Below are 18,131 nucleotides of genomic sequence, written 5' to 3'. Positions count from 1 at the left end.
TATTGATCTAGAGGACAATGGCCGTGAATCACATGTGGCGTTAGACTACCAATCCAACAACTCTGTACATAGCCTTCTTGCCCTTTTTTCCTTCAAACACTTCTGCTTGCAGAAGGATCATTCTTGATCTATTTTTTTCAACCTGGTGCATAGTGTTAACAACTATATCTGCCTCTCTTTATTTCGGATTTAAACCGCAGTTAACTTCCCCCCCTCTCTCGTTCGCTATGCCGCTTTTATGCCGACTACACAACACCCGTATTGTTGTCCAGTTCATGCGTATCATTCCAATTGTGCATTCGCATTTTAGAATCGAAATGGCTGATCGACAGACTCTCTTTCGCAAAGTGCTTCAAACGTCGAACATGAGACCTTTCCAATGAATCAAAAACCGTTGGTGTGTACGAACGATTATGAAGCGGAGCAAATGGGGGAGCAGAACACACACGTCGCTGCCCGTGGCTGGACCGTCCAAATGACTACACCCTTCTCACAATGCTCCTTTTGTAGTTAGTATTCCTGTCTGAAAACTTGAATTTGTGATTGCGCTCCATAATTCCCCATAGAAAAACTAGGCAACAAAAACATGCCGTACACATCGGAAATACCTAGCTCTTGAGCAGATCCAAACAGCTCTTCACGGCTCGTCACATGTGACTCGGAATGAAAGCGAGTTCGTAAAACAGGTGCATTACCTCTACCTATCAGATTACCAACGAAAGCTGCATATGTATATATAAAAGCGCCTAGCCTCCAAGACTCATGCAAAGATTTATTCAGCATGACACCGTGAAGTAACTTTGCATTTCTTATTCCTTCGCAAGTTTCGCATCCAAACAACAATGAAAACAGAACAATACCAAGTCGAACTGAAAGCCAAGAAGCGAAAAGAATGTATACACAAGGGTACGTTCGCCATACAATACATTTGAACGAAGGCCTTGGGGAGAGCAAAGCGTCAAAAAGGGACGTATGGACGAACAAGTCACGGCCCTGCTCGTACAAAGTATAGTCTCGATGAAGAATGAAAGAGTAAAAAGACATTATGATGGGAAGGGTATAATGCAACACACGGCCCATCAAAAACGCTTGTCTGCTCGCAGTTGTTGCGACCCGCTACAACTACCACGTATGCGTGTGAAATGAGCAGGAAGGAAAGAAAAAAAAGAAGCAATGCGTGCGTCCTCTCTCTTTCTGTTTACCGCACACCATACTAGTGATGGCAGCAGTCCCCACATTCTGATCGCCAGTGCAATTCCATACTCATCAGCGTGAGAATATATTAGCATCCTCAGAGATGCGGAAATTAAAAAAAAAAGCCTCAAGCACAAACGAAAGAAAATTTCTCATCTAACAAAGACATGATGCACGCACAAGTCGAAAGAAAGATTTCGTCATGAGGTACCTGAAACAGGTGAGCCTCCTGCCTTTGCATCAGTCTTATCACCCTCGTTGGACCGGATGCTCAAGTCCATCTTCTTCCTCCAATCACTCAGTCCGCCTGAACTGCTGACCTCGGGAGTCGAATTGACGGATGACCCCATAGTCGATGTTGACAGACCAAGACCGGAAGAGGAGCTTGGCTTTTCGAAGTCAAACTTATCGCTAAGCCTGTAATTTTTCTTGCTCGACTCTTCCCAATGCGTGCGCAGGGCATCCAGTTCGGATGCTAGGGAGTCGAGTGCTGTACTGGACCTGTCTCGCGCATGCGTCGAGCCAGACTTGTCGGAGCTGACAATACCGCCCGCGAAACCGGCTGTGGCAAAGGAATGAGCACTGGGAGTGAGCTCGCCCGAGTTATCTGTCTCGGCATCTTCTGTATCCGTAATGTTGCTGAACAAACTCTCACCGCCGAGGCTGTCTTTGTGGCCGTGTCTGGCTACACCGTTCGGGCCCCCGCCTGCAGCACGATTCTGAGCTTCAAGACGCGATTGTCGGCGGTAGTTATCGACAGAAGTCTCGAACTGGTCGAGGAAGAGCTGGACTTTCTTTTCAGCATCTTTAGCGCGCTCCTCGAGTAGGGAATTCTCTCGTCTCAGAGCTTCGAGATCGGCGTTGGCACGCTCGGTAATGTTGTTGATGCGCGCCGTGTGTTCTGCTTGCGATTCATTGACTTGCTTCTTCAACGCGTCACGATCTGCCTCTGTCTTCTCCAGCGACTCTTTCAGGTTAGCAACCTCACGCTCCAGAGTCGCCATATCGCCCTTGAGCTTCTCCAGCTCCGCCGCATTTGCCTCCGCATTAGCCGCACTTCCACGCCGCTCCTTTAAGCCTTTCTCTAGCTCTGCATTACTCGCCTTGGCCTTCTGCAGCTCCTGCTTCATCTTGGCAAGCATTCTCTCGAGGCCACGAACGTACTTCATCACACCTTCACGATCATTCTCCAGAGTGGCAAGCTTTTCCTCCCACTCCCGATTGAGCTCCTGTTCACGACTCTCGAATGCGGCACGAACTTCCTCTCCGGCTTTAACGCTCTCTTCCAGCTGCCGCTCCAGCTCGCGGACTCTTCCTGCTTCGGGTGTGCCGTACCTGCTGGACGGACTGTCCAGAGCACGTGAGCGCCGTACATCTGCGCCTGCAGTGCTCACACCCCGCTCTTCAAGCAGACTCTTCAATGTGCGCAGCTGGACCTCCAACGCATTGCCCTCGAGTTGGTTTCGTTCAAGCTGCGCTTGTAAGGAAGCGCGCTCTGATTGGGCGGCCTGCGCCTCCTTAACCGCGTTTTGCAGCTGCTTGCGTAGATTGAGCGATTCTCTCGTTGTTTGCTCCTGGTATTGCTCCAAACCTGCGATGCGCTCTTCCGCGCGACGTAAGCGATCTGCCGCGGCATCCGCGGCCGCCTTATGCTGCCGTGCCATCTCATTCGAGATGTCGAGCTGTTGCCGCAGAACTGTGACACGCTCGTCGTTGATTTCATCTTCGTCAAGACCGCGAGCGGATACGCGGTCCAGGCCAGAAAGAACAGCCGCCTTGTGCGTGCGCGCTTCTTCGGCATGTTTCTCCGCGAGCTCCTCTACCTCCTTCAGTTTGCGAGTTGTCGCAGCAAGCTGGCCCACGCTCTCCTCGTGCTCATTCTTTAGTTGTGCGTGTTTCCGTTCTAACGCCTCACGGAGCTCGCGCTCCTCGGCAATTCGGCGTTCCAATAGATCCGCCTTCTCTGTCGACGCCGTGACAGCTTCTCGAAGCGTCTGTAGGACGAGCGCATGATTTTTGGACTCTGACACGACCTTCGCATGTTTGTTTGCCATGTCCGTCTTGTCTAACTCATGCATGCGCAGCTGCGCCAGCGCCTCTGCGCATTTCGTCGACTCGTCCCTGGCGATGCGTTTCGCCTCGTGGAGCTCGGCTCGCAGACTCTCCAGCTCAGATGCAGCCCGCTGCTTATAAAGATCCAGCTCTGCAGCCCGCTTCTGCGCCGCTTCTGCGCTGTCCTCGACAACGCTCCTGGCCTTGCGCTCAGCTTCGAGCTCGGCGGTCAGACTCTCTAATTTGGCGTTTAGCTCATTGTGCGCTGTCAGCATACTCGCCAACCTGCGGCTCATGTCGTTATTACGCTCTAGATCGGGTGTTGAGGCGCCTTGCTGATCTGGTTGGGGAGTACCTGCCTGGCTGTTCCCACCTAGATGCGCCGCGAGCTTGGCCTTTGCATATACAGCCTCGCTGATCGCCGCGTCGCGCTGTTTTTCTATCTCTGCAATTCGTGCAGCGGTTGATTCGGCTTGAGTCTCGATTGAGCCTTGAACGCGTGCAAGCTCCGCCTTCATCTCGAGTAGAGCTTCGATTAGTGGTCGGTCATCATCGTCAAAGATGTTCGCCGCCTGCTGATCTAATAGAGGATTTCCATTCGTACTTTGATTGTACCCAGCCTTTCGTGCAAGCGCCAGCTCTGAAGCGAGCCATGCGTTACGACTCCGCGCTGCTTCAAGTTCTTTGACCAGATCTTCTGTGTGCTGACCCAATGCAGGACTCGATCCTAGTCCGCTGTCAATTTGTTGCTGTGGTAACGTGTCCCGAGTAGATGTACGTGTCAGTTCCTCGGACTGGCGTGGGGTAGAACGTCCGCCAGAGCTATCTACAGACGCCTGCTGTCTTTGTGTTCTTGATCCACTTCGTGACGGTGGCCCTTGGCGAGACTGCGTTCCCGAACTTGCTCCCATGGTGCTCATCATTCCGCGCTCAACGCTGTTCGGGCTCTGAGCACCCATCGCACGTTCCCTTGATGTGGGAGAGCTCATATTTTCGCGTTCGTACATCTGGGTTTTTGATACCGCATCCGATGGCGCACCCCTTGTTGGAGTACGGCTTCTTGATCCAGGCTGTCCGGGCATCGTTCCAGGTGGTCCCCTGGGCTGGGGAGCTGCTTGGGGAGGTGGTGGTCCAGATCCAGCATTTCGTGGCAATCGAGATTGCTGGCCTAAGCCTCCTTGCTGTTGCTGTGACAGACCGTTCGTTTGCGAGGCATTCGCTACATCTGCAGACCGTGCATATGATTGACCAGAAGTCACTGGAATCCCTGATTTCTGGGGTATCCTGCTTTGATCGTTGCTAAATTTTCTTAGGGGTAATTGGCCACCGGGGCCTGTGGGCGGTGATTGCTGGCCTTGAACGGGCACTCCCCCAGGCGCACTTTCGCTTGCCGGGTATCTGATCTTAGTCGTGTCAAGGACATAAGCGTAACTTAGCTCTGCAGCGTCCCTGGGTGCTGAACTGGGTTCTCCTGCTAAAACGACAATATGTTTACCAACAGCAGTCATGCTGTGACCTGAGCGTGCCGAGGGCGAGGAGCCCATGTTTTGGAACATGTACCAGCGTCGCGAAGAGATTTTGAAGGCTGCAAGATCGCCGAGATCCGTACCATCTTGCAGGCGGCCACCAAAAATATACATAGTATCATTGACCAGTGCAGCCGCATGTCCTTCTCGCGGCGCTGGTATGTAACCTATACAATCGAGTTCGGACCATTGATTGGTACGAGCATCATATACCCACACGTCATTAAACCACTGTGTGCCGTCCGTGCCTCCAAATCTGAAATTGTTATTAGCGCCTTGTGAACGTGTTCCCTCCAAAGCCATTCACAAGCATAGTTGACGGAGAAGAAGGAAGGGAAGTCTTACAGATAGAGTTTATCCTGCCAAGTGACAGTGCTGTGATTCGTGCGTGCCTTGGGAATAGCCCCGCCTGTACCTCCATTTGGAATCAGCACTTCCCATCGATTGCCTGGCGTCTGCAAAGAATTTAAATCAAATGCGACTAGATCGTTAAAGAAATAACCCTCCACCTGGCCACCAAAGATATAAATCTTGGAGCCAAGGATATTAAGGGTATGGCCGTATCGGCCCGCAGGTCTTGGTCCAGCAGGCGAAGCCCTCGACCATTGCTTTGATGCTGCAGTACTCCTGTTAGCGGGTATCCTCCTGGTTACAGGTACAGATCATATACGTACAAATATTCAACAAATATAGCGTGTCGTCAAGAACGTCGCCCTCCTCTAACTTGGTGTCGCCGCCAAAAACGATGAAGGCATTGCCGACCAGCAGACTCGCATGTCCAACCCTGGGTCCGGGCCCTTCGGATGTGGTATTTACGGGGTAGCAGGCCATAGAGCCATTTCCAACCTCCACCATCCAAAGATCACCCTTGACAGTCTGACTGTCGACCAGGCCGCCCATGAGGTAGATCTGGCCCTCCTTGCTGGCTGTCGCATTTGTCGCAGCGCCATAGCGAGGAAAAGGTGCTACTTGAGCGGTGAAGTTCAGGCGGCGTGTGGACCATGGATAAGGCGAATCTGCTTGGGGGGAGCGCGCTGTCTGTTCGACGCGATGTGGACGTTAGCTTCTCTGAGCGCCAAATTTCTTTAATCCACAGCACGACCAAGAAGTGCTTCGGAAAGCTTGTGAAAGTTGGGAAAGACGTACACCTAGATCTGACTCCGCGCGTTGCCTCATCATCTTGCCCGGCTCTGGTCCAGGTAGAACTCCGCTTGGGGCAATCCCTGAAACAGCTGCTGCCGCCTCGATGCCCCTCAACGAGTCGAGAGATCCTGTACCTTGGCCTTGTAGCTGCGCCCTCCGATCGACGGCGTCACCTTGTCGTCCGAGGCCATTAGCTGTAGGAATGCGGGTCTCGCCATGAGAAGAGGAGATCTCACGAGTAGCGACGGGAAGGGCGTTGCCCGGCTGCGTCTTCTTCGACTTGCCGAAGAGGAATGACATTGTCGTGCGGGTTATTGGGGAAGCATGTATACTACGAGGATGGATATGAGGATCGGGCTAGGTCGTTGTAGTCGTCGCACGACGGCAGTCAAGGTGAAGATGGCGCGCGCACAATTTTGCGGGAGTGAGGTGTAAGTAAATCGCACCCACAGCGAGGGCGAGGGCGATTGCGTGAAGAATGGAATGGAGAGACGAAAGCGAGAATCGTGAGGGCTGGCTATGCAGACCGAACAAGGAAGTCTCGACTCGAAGGCTGTACGGGGGTCGGCCACGCCTTCCTTCCAGTCCTCCAACCTAAAGAGCGGAGGCGCAAACAAGCAGGAACGACGATGAATGCAAAGGGTAGCGAGAACAAGGTGCTCGCATGTCCTCTTCGTCGCAGACGGCGGTGGGTAGCGGCGGAAGTGTCGTAAGAGCGTAAGACGTTAAAGTTGTGGTGAGGAGACTGTTGGAGGTGTGTCAAAAAAGCATCCCCCCCGGCTGCACCAAAGTTGTCCAAGTCCCCGTAAGGGATTGGAATGTTTCAAGACCGGAAGCGGAAAGGAGAGAAACTGGTGAAGGGGAAGTCTGGACGGATCCTGCCTTCCTCTCTTCCCACCGCCCAGCTCTCTCTCGCTGCTTTACCAGCAATCCTTTCCTTTGCTAAGGCGTGCCGATGCACTTTTCTTCTTTCTCCTTTTTTTTTTCTTTCTCCCTCCCGCTGTTCTGCACCGCTGCAAGTGTGTTCGTCGCGCAGCGCACGCTTTATCCACCGGGCTAAGGGGAATCACTTGAGGCTATTGGCCCGTCGACACTGGAATGCTTGCCCATTTCTTCTCCAATTGTTTCTTATGCAGCCATCTTTCTGTCCTTTGTTTCTCTCCGTTCGGCTCGTCACATTCAGCTGCTGTTGTTCGCACTTGCCACTCGCTCCCGGCGATGCATGCGCCTGCCGTGGTTTGCAATTTACTCGCGTAATGTTGCTCAAGGAAGCGACGATCGGGGCATTGCACGCTCTTCCGAAGGAGTCACCACCGGCAGTGGCCACCCTCCCCGTCCTTCCTTCCGTTTGCCTGCACTCGTGTGGCTAGTGCCGCGCACCGCCGTTTCCTGTGCTGCACAAGACATGCAATTGCGGAAAGCGCCAGTCGTCGCAGTCATCCGTCCCTTCCCACGGCCTGCACGGAAACGCAACCTGTATCTACGTCACATCCACACTGGCAGCGTTGCGTGCCCGTGCTGTTCGCAGACCGCGAAGCAGCCGCTTCACACACCCTGTCGGCGTGCGCCCATCGGTTCCTGCAGGTGTGGGGCACAGAAACTGGCGGACGCTCTGCTAACGCCACACCTCCTTGGGGTAACCTGCTCCTGTCTGGTCCCAAACTACATTCGTCAAAACTTCAACTTAAAACCGTCCTACATCGATGCGTTAATCTAGGTTCTAAAAAGGTGGAGAACCTTCTTGCACATACCTTGATTCCAGGTCCCATGCTGCTTTGTCTCCGGAGAGCACGGTCAAGTCCCACAGGCGTCTCGACTTTTCTTCTCCGGATATAGCTCGGTATGGACGAGGCCGTGTTGTATTGTGCTATACACAGTCCGAACTAAGCAAGCACCATGACTATACAACACCTTAGCTCACTGCATCTAAGTAGCATCAACTTCCGAGGGAGCGCTGGAGAGTGGAGCAGGTATGACGTGCAGCATGTGCGTTCGATTGTCCAAGCCGGCCTTAAAATGCCAGACTCCATGCCGTATAAGGCCCAGTCCGTAGACGGTATCGAGCAAAAGTAGGACAGGCATTCCTCTCTTACGTGGCACGTTGACGCTATACAGCGATTCATGCAGGCACCAATCCCACTTATAGCAGCATAAACGAGGCATGCAATCCGACAGCTTAACCACAAATCCCATCCATTTGAACAGAATATTACCAGTGGGGTAATGCAGCAAGCTAAGACGTGCGTATTTATACGCCAACCACGAATATGCTCGTTAACCTCTTCGATTTTTTTTATCGTGGGGATTTCCCCCTTTTGAAAGCTGCGCCTCCCAAAAGGTCCTGATTCAACAAGCTTGATCGATTCATAAAGTGGAATGGAGGCATAGCGTAAAACATATTTGCACAGGCTGGCGGTTTTTATTGGCTAAAATCAAACGGCATGACCTCCATAGAGCGGGAAAAAATCCCTTAACAATCCCTCCGTGTGAAATACCGCATATTGTGCAAGTCGATCCCAATGGTGACCGACTGCAGGACTTATGTACCATACATGAAACAGGGAAAGCTTTATTACAGTTCATTGCTGCAGCATCCAGGCTGAGTAGCGAACATGCTCTACATCATCCATAGAGCGACCGGAGCAGCACAAATACAGCAGGATAATCCAGACGGAAAACTCAATGCATTAGCTGCGGCCGAAGATGACGATGAGGTTGGAGAAGCCCCCGCTATGCTGACAGTAACTGAAGGAGCCGAAGTTGTGACCGAATTAGTTATCGGTGTGGACATCTGAGAAGAAGTTAGCAAACAGAAATGAAAGTGCAAACATTTACGTGGCATACCAAACTGTTCTTTGGACCCGTAGGAGTAGGAGACAGAACAGGAGTGGTGGGTGTGAACGACACGGCGGCATCGCAAAAGGAATGCCAAGAGGATACCTGGCTGTTCAGTGTTGCATCCCAGCTCTCATCGCCTACGCACTGGCGGAGTTCGCTTTCACAGCTGGCAAATATCAGCAGGCATCTTGCAACCAGACTGCGCCAGGAGTTTTCTACTCTATGATGAGGTTGAAGTACGACTGCGTGCACATGCAATCGACCAGGTCAGAATATGATGCTTTGGTCGTGCAGGAATCCAATAGGGAGTAGAAGTTATTGCAATTTGTAAGTGACGAGGAGCTCTGGATGCACATGGCAGGATCGAAAATCGGAGTCGAGTTCGTTTGTGCTTTCACAGGTTCCACACATGTTAGGAATGTGGCCAGATACAAAGAGGTAAAGATCTTGTGTGATTGGTATGCGAACGGCATTTTGGGAACAAAACCTAACAGAATCTCGGAAAGGAGCGGTGCGTGCAAAACACTTGCTAATAAATCCTCCAGTATCCTGACTTTGCGATGGCGGAACAGCCAGTCTAACCCATGGTTGGATAGGTCTGGAAAGACACACTGATGCCCAAAATAAAGCTGCAAGGCGTTCGCGAACCGCAAATGGTCAGGCTGAGAAATCTGTACGTTGTGTGGTGTTGAAATCCCGCTCGTTCGCACATGGGCGCAAAGACTCGCGAAGCCACCGCAAGGAAGGTGGTCGGCCCAGTAACGTCACTGGGTGGCAGTAGCTTGGCAATCGCTTGGCGAGCCTTACTCGTGATAGACTTGGCCAGCCCTCGATCCGTTTGGAATAGTCTTTCAGACGAAGTCAAGGTTAGCTGCAAGCCGCAGCTGAATTCGAGTTTCCGTGACACGAACATTTTCGTTTGAAGACGTTCATCTATCTGCAAGGCAGAAGTCAAGTGATTGACCATTTGATCTATGATGCTTGAACACAGTTGCCAACAGAACATGGATCAAGGCCTCTACTTCGACACGAGTTACTTTCGACCTTCTTTCTGGGGGGTGGCGTCCATTGCGACATAGGCTTTCCTCATGGCTGCATTCACCGTCCCTTTTCCAGTACGGAAGGCTACGAAGAAAGTCGAGAATGAGTGGAAGACATGGCGGCTGAGCAGATGGTATACGGTAGGCCTACTTCTCGTCGAGGCCTCCATGATCGTTGTTATTCTCGTTCTAGAGCGCTACTCCGCAACGCACCAAGGCATTGCCACTGTGCCGCATGTCGAGACGGACCAGGACTTTCGTCTTTCCATAATCAGCATGTTCTGGACATATGGACTGCTCTGGACAGCATTACCGTCGTTTTTGATGGGCCTCTATCGCATTGGATGGGACGCAATAGTCATGGCGACTGCCGAAAGGCAGCCATATGTTGAGATCAACCGTGACGAGCAGGATGCGAGCACAGCTCGAGAGACCATAATGCTGGACTATCGCACTTATCCTCTTCTTTACAATTGGCTTGTCGCCTTTCGGCTGAAGCATGTCTTGATAGGATGTGCAATGATGCTCAGTTCGGTGCTTTCCATTGCACTTGTGCCACTTGCATCACACATTCTTGCCTCAGCGCCGGCGATAATAACGTCTGAGTATCAAGTCACCATTCCATATACCTTTGATTCCGCCCCGCTGGCGAGCCTCGATTTGGAGACGTTCATCAGCATGGCCAAGTCAACGCAAGCCTACGGAGCGGAGCCACCGCCGTGGTCCATGTCAAAGTACGCATTCGAGGCCATCAATCTCACGGATATTGACACGCGTCAGAACTACACTATCCCAGTGAATGCATATTACGGCCAGGTCGATTGCAAACTCTTAAACGTTCCGCCGCCAAGTATTTCGTCGAACTCCTTGAACCAAACCGTCCTCAGTTTCAATATCACTGATCGTGGATGTGTAATTATGCCAGTGCAAGTCTACATCTCAGAAAATTCTCCTTCCATTGTCGCGCGAACTTGGGAGTCCATCTCTTGCGGCGAAGCGGCGCACACGAGCCGAGTCATGATTTTAACAGGAAAGCCAACATCACTGTCTGAGATGTCAAACCTGACCGTAGTCTCCTGCATACCCAGTTATTGGAAAACGTCTGGTTTGCTTAGTATTAGGGTCGAGAAAAGGTCCAGTCCAACCGTCGATAAGTTTGATGAAGATACAGCGAACAAAACCGAGTTTCGTCCCTTCGGCGCAAACATATTTGAGCCGGACTTGACGAGCTATACGCAACTCGATCCGAAGGGAACATTTCAAACAGACTTATTTGCAGCCACCGTGTATGAAGTTGCCAAGAAATCAAACCCAGCGGATCCTCTAGACTCAAATACTCTGAAGACAGCGATGGAGTCTGTCTGGCCTTCCATTTTTGCATATGTGACGGCAATATCGTTGATACAAAGTCCGATGGAGCGAACTGTGGAGGCCCAAGCGAGGAGATTCGAGACGAGACTGTTCGTTGTGCCTCCAGTAGCGTGGACCATTGTCATTGTCATGATTCTAGTACTTATATGCAACGCGTTGCTCATCTTGCATGCCGAACTCAACCACTCAATCCTGCTAGAAGAACCAATCGGCCTTCTGGGCGCGGCAGTTCTGCTCCAAAACAGCGACGTCGCCGGATTAGTGGCTCAAGTGCGCGGCGAACCGCCGGACGATATCAAAGTGCGAGAGGAGATCAAGAAGAAAGATCTAGCAGGGTCGAGATGTTGGTTTGACAGCACGACGAAGACTATTCGACTCAGCGGGTTGGGATGGAATCCCTCCCCAAATCCAACTTCGAGCTCAGGTTCAGGGTCGGCGTTATCGGCCGTCATCACAACGAACTCACCCCCTGCGACTCCGGCACCCGATCCTCATGTATCTCCAGTGACAGTGGTTGATCAAGGAACGGAATCTTCTGGGCTGCCAGACACCGAAGTCACCACACAGCACGGGGATGGGACGTTGGAAGACGACGCAGAGAGTCCACCTGTGCCTGAGACACAATCAAGCTTGTGAACGAATCGACGCAAACGTACGGCGGCAAGTCGCCCTTGCACTCCACTTCTCCCAAGACCAAAGCTTCGAGGTACAACTTAAGCTCGAGAAATCTTGGCAGCGACGGCTGTTCGGACACAGTCGGGCATGGTTCAAAGGGTTGCTTCTTGTAAGACCGTGAGAGTAAAGGTTAGATTCTGCAACGTCCAGCTACGAAAAAGGGGAGTGAAGTTGAGCCGGACAGCGTGTGCATTGCTGGGCTTTCTTTTCTCAAATCATAATTGTCCCGTCTGGTGAAATGGGAGAGGGTAGCATTTTAGCACATGGGGGTGGGGTTTAGCAGAGAAGGAAGGAACCACGAGCGTCAGGGGCAGGCGCAACCAGGCTGCCTGTCGACGATCGCCGTTTCCAAGCAAGGGCGGGCGGCGTGGTCAGAAGTGCCTCGTGCTGTATGTGTATGGCGGGCCACGAGCAAGGGAAAAAGGAGGATGGCCCATGTACCGAAGAAGCAACGCGACTATTGGGACGTGTCGCTCTTTATCTCGTTATCGTCTTCCGTTGTTTTCGGCTGTCGCACGACCCGTTCTGCATGCGATTGCAAGAAAGCCACGTGTGGAACGTGGAAATCAAGTCACATCAGCACGTTGCGTGTTAGAAGAAGGCATATCAAACAAGTTGCGTGTAATGTAAAAGTCGGATTTTTTTACGTTGACTTTGAACGTACACGATGAGAATGTGGATGCACGTGACTGGCGCGTGAGATCACGTGATGCACTCGGCTGGACTTGCCCGCCTCCAGAGAAGGAAGTTCTCGATGGGCTCCGCTACTCGTGGAGGCGGCCGATGCTCTCGTACAGCAATCCTCTCACCACCGTCGTTCTCTCGCTCAGAAAGCTTCTTCTGCATGAAGAATGATCATATCTAGCTCGAACAGCAGCCGTGGCCAAAAGTTGAATTGACCAGCTTGCTTCCTCGCTCCCGCATTCCGGTCTATCCACTTTTTTTCGGTGAGACAACAAGGTTGACATGTGCCGCCCTTGTACGTCTTAACTTTGTTGGCCCGGTGAAGAACGTCAGGAACTACGGGTTCGACTGTGTATAGCTTGCAAGCGTGGCCCGTGTTCGGGGCCTTGTGCTACCCAACGTGCTCGGATTCCACAAATACACCGAGACTAGACGGTGACGATTTAACCAAACCACAGAGTAATCTTTGCTTTACTCACTACTTCCTGCTTCCTTGCCCACCTACCGACCAAACTCCCCTCAAGCCAGCGACGGCTATTATGCGCCGCTATCTCTCGTAGCTCGTCAAAATTCTTGCTACCAGCAATAGAGAAACAGAAGGAGGAAAGTCATGGCCGATATCCTCACTTTGCGATCACGCAGCCCTGCACCGCGTCTAAACGGTTCCAGGCATCAAAATCAACGCCATATGCAGAACAGTCACGGCTCAGAAGACGATGGCGAAGGCGAATCTGAAGAAGACGCAGGAGACCTGCCGCCCAACGCGCACAACAACGAACGTCCTCACACCGCTCCTCGTCGACTGGCTGGGCCAAATGGTTCCGCAGCTCTAAACCGCACCTCTACGGGCTTTCCTGAACGAGAAAGCAGGAATGTAAGCAGAAATACGAGTCCAACGCCAGGAGCCGCCACCACGGCCGGCAATGGAGGGCGTCCAGCTCTTGTGAGAGCAAAGAGTGATTTTGGTCCGAGAAGGGAAGAGTCGCAGAGCAAAATATTGGGTCTAAGCGACGAGAGCGAGAGCGGGAGAGAGGGGGAGTGGGGATTAAGGCACGGCTTTGAGACACAACTGGAGAGCGAGGAGTACAATCGGCTACTTGAATCGGTGAGTTTAGTCTTGACTGGAGGAATGCTGCGAACCACAGGTGGCTGCGGACAAGGACTAACCTTGAGATGGAACAGAATTATTTTATGTATTTCACAGACAAAAAGCACGATACGGGTGGCAATCCAAAGGATCCAAAGCAAGTGTATGCCCTGGATGACTGGCGCATGCGCGACCGGCTAAAGACTGTCTCTGCCGTTTTGGCACTTTGTCTAAACATCGGCGTCGATCCACCTGATGTCATCAAGACGAGCCCATGCGCCAAATTAGAGTGCTGGGTTGACCCCTCAAATGCAGGAGGCGTCACTTCGAACGCGCCTATAAACAACATAGGCAAAGCACTCCAGTCGCAATACGAGCAGCTTAGCATGCGCACCCGATACAAGCTCAGTCTCGACCCAACCGTGGACGAGACACGCCGATACACGTCGACGCTGAGAAGAAACGCGCGTAATGAGCGCGTGCTTTTCCACTACAATGGCCATGGCGTGCCCAAACCTACTTCCTCGGGCGAGATCTGGGTCTTTAATCGGACCTACACGCAATATATACCCATTTCGCTGTACGACTTGCAGTCTTGGATCGGGGCACCCTCTCTCTTTGTCTGGGACTGCTCTGATGCTGGACTTATCATCCAGAATTTCCTCAAGTGCGTCAAGAAGCACAAGGCTGAGGATGAGGAGACGCTTCGGCAGCAACCTAACGCCGAAATCACAGACTACTCTGACTGCGTGCACCTCGCTGCCTGTCGCGACAAGGAGAATCTACCGACCAATCCGGCTCTTCCCGCTGATGTCTTTACATCGTGCTTAACGACGCCGATTGAAATGGCAGTCAGGTTTTTTATCCTGCAGAACCCGCTACCGAGCAACATCGGCGTGGAGGCAGCAAGAGAGATTCCCGGGCGGGTCAGTGAGAGGAGAACACCGCTTGGAGAGCTGAACTGGATCTTTACAGCAATCACGGATACTATTGCTTGGAGCACGCTGGATAAAAAGTTATTCAAGCGACTGTTCAGGCAGGATCTGATGGGGTTCGTTTTTGCCCTTTCTTTTAGTGTCAACGCCTTGCTTCGGGACACGATGTAGCTAACTTTGTGCATGAACAGTGAGTGCGAGATGCTAGCATGATCTCTTGATGTTTAGGATTACTAGACACAGGAAATCGAGCTGAAATGGGCTGGACTAACGAACTTTGATCGTTCGGAGCAACCCCAAAGCACCCGTTCTTGAAGACATTTGCTGACAGCTCGACAGTAGCTGCATTATTCCGCAACTTCCTGCTCGCTCAGCGAGTTATGCGAGTTTACCATTGCCATCCGGTTTCTGAGCCGTCCTTCCCGTCGACTCATGATCACCCGCTTTGGCAGTCCTGGGATCTCGCCGTTGAATCCATCCTTTCACAGCTTCCGGATTTGCAAGCCGCTGAACGAGGGGAGAAAACGTACGAGTACCAGCACTCTAACTTTTTTGCTGAGCAGCTTACTGCGTTCGAGGTGTACCTTTCCCAAGGTGGCGTTGATCAGAGGCCGCCCGAGCAGCTGCCTGTTGTTCTGCAGGTTCTTTTGTCGCAAGTACATCGCCTCCGCGCACTTATTCTGCTCAGCAAATTCCTTGACCTTGGCCCATGGGCTGTGCAAGCTGCACTCAGCATTGGTATCTTTCCTTATGTGCTGAAACTTCTCCAGTCCCAAGCGATGGAACTCAAACCTGTCATGGTGTTCATCTGGGCTCGGATCCTTGCTTGTGATCAGACGTGCCAGCAGGACCTTCTTAAAGACAACGGATACCAGTATTTTACCACTATCATGAACCCCAATTCCGGTAAAGCCTGCCTATTTTCCTTACATTTGTCTTCCCCCTTTTCCTCAAGTGTTTTTCTCTTCTCCTCTCTTCATCATTTTCATCCGCGCTGTGCCTCAGCATCACGACTTGGAAGAATTTCGTCTAACTGATCAATTTATTCACAGGTGTACCCGTCGGGAACGTTTCGGAGCATAGGGCAATGTGCGCCTTCATCATCGCCATGTTTTGCAAGGATTTTCCCCAGGGCCAGGTTGTGTGCAACACACATGAGCTGATCGACAGCTGCATCGCACATTTGCACAATCTCGAGAATCCGCTTTTGCGACAGTGGTCTTGCCTGTGCATTTCGCGACTTTGGGCGGACTACCCGGACGGCAAGTGGACTGGCATCCGCACACAGGCGTGGCAGAAACTTTGCGAGCTAGTTGTTGATCCAGTGGCTGAGGTCCGAACCGCGATGCTGTGCGCGCTAACCACGTTCTTGGGTGTACCGGATATTACGCCGACTGTGAGAGAAATTGAGGAGAATATCGCAAGCGTCGTTCTGATCATGGCCTCGGATGGCAATTCTATGGTCAGAAAGGAGCTACTGGTCTTCTACTCCGTGTTTGTCAACAGGTACATGAATCGGTTCATTGTCGCGGCGTATGAGCAACTTGTCGAAGAGCATGGACAACTAAGCAAAGCAAAGTCCGAAGCAGAAACTGCTGTGGGCAACGTACGATCGACAGCCATGAGCATCAATGAGGATGACGGTGTCTCATCAAATACAGTTTATGCGGCTGTCTGGAAGCAGATTTTAATTATGTCCGTGGATCCTTTCCCAGAAGTCTCGCGCGACGCGTCCATCATCGTGGATTGCGTATTTACTGCACTAACAGACTCACCTCTCGGCGAACAGGCGCAGACCCTGATGAATTCTATAGCCGCGCAGCATGCCGGTCTGGCACCTTCATTGCGGTCCTCCTTTGTAGATCTGGCAAATACGCCTAATCCATCACAGCCTACCACCCCACCGACTCCAACTAAGCAGGAAAGCTATTTGACAGCCAGTTTAAAACGTACAGCCAGCGTGGCGGCGAGTTTGAAGAACTTTGCCTTCGGCACGAGCGGAGGGAGCAATGATTCGAGTCCTAATGTCAAGAGTCCTGTGAGCGCGAAGGTGGTACCGAATCTAGACGGAAGAGGTCCATTAGCACGACAGCGAACGGGAGACTGGAACCTGCCACCTGACGTAAAGGACCATCATGCTTCGGCAGTTTACCCGACTCTTCCTCAACCTGAGCCGTCCTACTTCAAGGCTCGGAAATTGAAAGAGGAGGTCCCAACATTACCTCTTAAATCGGGTTTCTTCGATTGGTGTGCGGAGTATTTCCGCGAGCCCCAGATGAAGCCATCCGAGGCAGATGAGCCAGGTAGTGAGGACTACAATCAACGGCTGTGGAGGCGAAATAGGAATGACCGTCTAATCCACAAGACTCAGCCTCTCAAGGAGATTGCGGGCACGAATCCGTGGGACAAAGCCAAGGGCTTCTTCAACAATGGCACTCAACCACAGAAGATGGTTTTTCACCAATTTGAGGACCATCTCGTCGTCAGCGACGATCGCGACGGTATTTCTGTGTGGGACTGGAAGAAGCAGACACGTCTCAATCGCTTCTCGAATGGAAATCCAGGAAGAAGTAGAATCACAGAGATAAGATTGATTAATGAGGATGACCAAGCTCTGCTTATGACGGGCTCATCCGATGGCGTCATCAAGATCTTCAAAAACTATGAGCAAGCAAGAAGTGTTGAGATGGTGACTGCCTTCAGAGCATTGACGGACCTTGAGCCCAGCACGAAGAATGCAGGACTCGTCTTCGACTGGCAGCAATCTCGTGGTCTCATTCTCGTCGCTGGCGATGTCCGCTCTATTCGAGTGTGGAATGCTGGTACGGAAATCTGCACAACAGATATCAACGCGCGGTCCGGCTCCCCAATAACGTCTCTCACATCTGACCAAGTCGAAGGCCATCTTTTTGTGGCAGGATTTGGTGACGGTGCTCTACGTCTCTATGATCAGCGCCAGAAGCCTCAGACGGCAATGGTACAAGTGTGGAAAGAGCACAAGAGCTGGATAACGAATGTGCATCTCCAGAGAGGTGGACAACGTGAGCTTGTCTCGGCCTGCCGAAACGGCGAAGTCAAGTTCTGGGATATGCGCTGGGACAAGAGTTTCAGAACCGTGCGGGCGACAAAGGATACACTTCGAACTCTCAGCGTTCATGAGCATGCTCCTGTCTTTGCTGTGGGCACGGACAGACACGTCGTTAAGATTTTCAGCATGATGGGACTTGGCTCTACGTCTTCGGAGCTGGAAGCACAGGAACTAAAACAAGCACCGATGACACCGCCCCCAACGCAGGTATATCACATATCAAACCACCGTCCGGGCTCGACTCTTGCTGCCGTTGCCGCGGCGAGAGCACAAGCCTCCTCACATGGAGTACCTGGCAAGAATGGACTGTTAAATACATTTGAGCCATATTCTGGGTTCTTGAATCCGGGACGTGGTAGCCCAATCAATTGTACAGCATTCCATCCTCACCGCATGATGATTGCTGGGGCGGCGTACGGTGATACACATATTAATATATATGCATGTAGTAAGGGGAGGGATAAATGGTTAGATGAAGGCGAGGAGAAGAGATAAACG

At 51.9% G+C, this 18,131-nt stretch overlaps 4 protein-coding genes across 4 annotated transcripts; 3 read left to right on the top strand and 1 right to left on the bottom strand.

Annotated features, from left to right (window-relative positions):
• Positions 1-676: 676 nt before the first annotated feature.
• PV09_07534 (uncharacterized protein) lies at positions 677-6,656 on the bottom strand. The gene is made up of 4 exons (XM_016361311.1): positions 5,919-6,656; positions 5,447-5,810; positions 5,118-5,388; positions 677-5,028 (listed from the first exon to the last, which is right to left on the bottom strand). The coding sequence occupies exons 1-4, from the start codon at positions 6,213-6,215 to the stop codon at positions 1,395-1,397; spliced, it is 4,566 nt and encodes a 1,521-aa protein (XP_016210886.1). The 5' UTR covers positions 6,216-6,656; the 3' UTR covers positions 677-1,394.
• Positions 6,657-8,527: 1,871 nt separating this feature from the next.
• PV09_07533 (uncharacterized protein) lies at positions 8,528-8,710 on the top strand (the record flags this gene model as incomplete). The annotated part of the gene is made up of 1 exon (XM_016361310.1): positions 8,528-8,710. The coding sequence occupies one exon, from the start codon at positions 8,528-8,530 to the stop codon at positions 8,708-8,710; it is 183 nt and encodes a 60-aa protein (XP_016210885.1).
• Positions 8,711-9,841: 1,131 nt separating this feature from the next.
• PV09_07532 (uncharacterized protein) lies at positions 9,842-11,883 on the top strand (the record flags this gene model as incomplete). The annotated part of the gene is made up of 1 exon (XM_016361309.1): positions 9,842-11,883. One exon carries the CDS (start codon positions 9,842-9,844, stop codon positions 11,798-11,800), a length of 1,959 nt encoding a protein of 652 aa, XP_016210884.1. The 3' UTR covers positions 11,801-11,883.
• Positions 11,884-13,133: 1,250 nt separating this feature from the next.
• Positions 13,134-18,128, top strand: PV09_07531 (uncharacterized protein; the record flags this gene model as incomplete). The annotated part of the gene is made up of 4 exons (XM_016361308.1): positions 13,134-13,628; positions 13,706-14,661; positions 14,877-15,451; positions 15,598-18,128. 4 exons carry the CDS (start codon positions 13,134-13,136, stop codon positions 18,126-18,128), a joined length of 4,557 nt encoding a protein of 1,518 aa, XP_016210883.1.
• Between the last annotated feature and the right edge of the window lie 3 nt (positions 18,129-18,131).

This window comes from Verruconis gallopava (genome assembly GCF_000836295.1).
Source record: "Verruconis gallopava strain CBS 43764 unplaced genomic scaffold supercont1.30, whole genome shotgun sequence".
NCBI classification, from domain to species: domain Eukaryota; kingdom Fungi; phylum Ascomycota; class Dothideomycetes; order Venturiales; family Sympoventuriaceae; genus Verruconis; species Verruconis gallopava.
Note: the sequence above shows the minus strand (reverse complement) of the source record. Positions and strands in the feature narration are given on the sequence as shown.

What these genes read in the sequence shown, in the direction of transcription:
- PV09_07534 (XM_016361311.1), bottom strand. Translation starts at nt 6,215, where the DNA reads ATGTCATTCCTCTTCGGCAAGTCGAAGAAGACGCAGCCGGGCAACGCC. An exon ending in GCGCGGAGTCAGATCTAGGT is followed by an intron (nt 5,811 to 5,918) that starts GTACGTCTTTCC and finishes CGCGTCGAACAG; the next exon opens with ACAGCGCGCTCCCCCCAAGC. An exon ending in GCTATATTTGTTGAATATTT is followed by an intron (nt 5,389 to 5,446) that starts GTACGTATATGA and finishes GGAGTACTGCAG; the next exon opens with CATCAAAGCAATGGTCGAGG.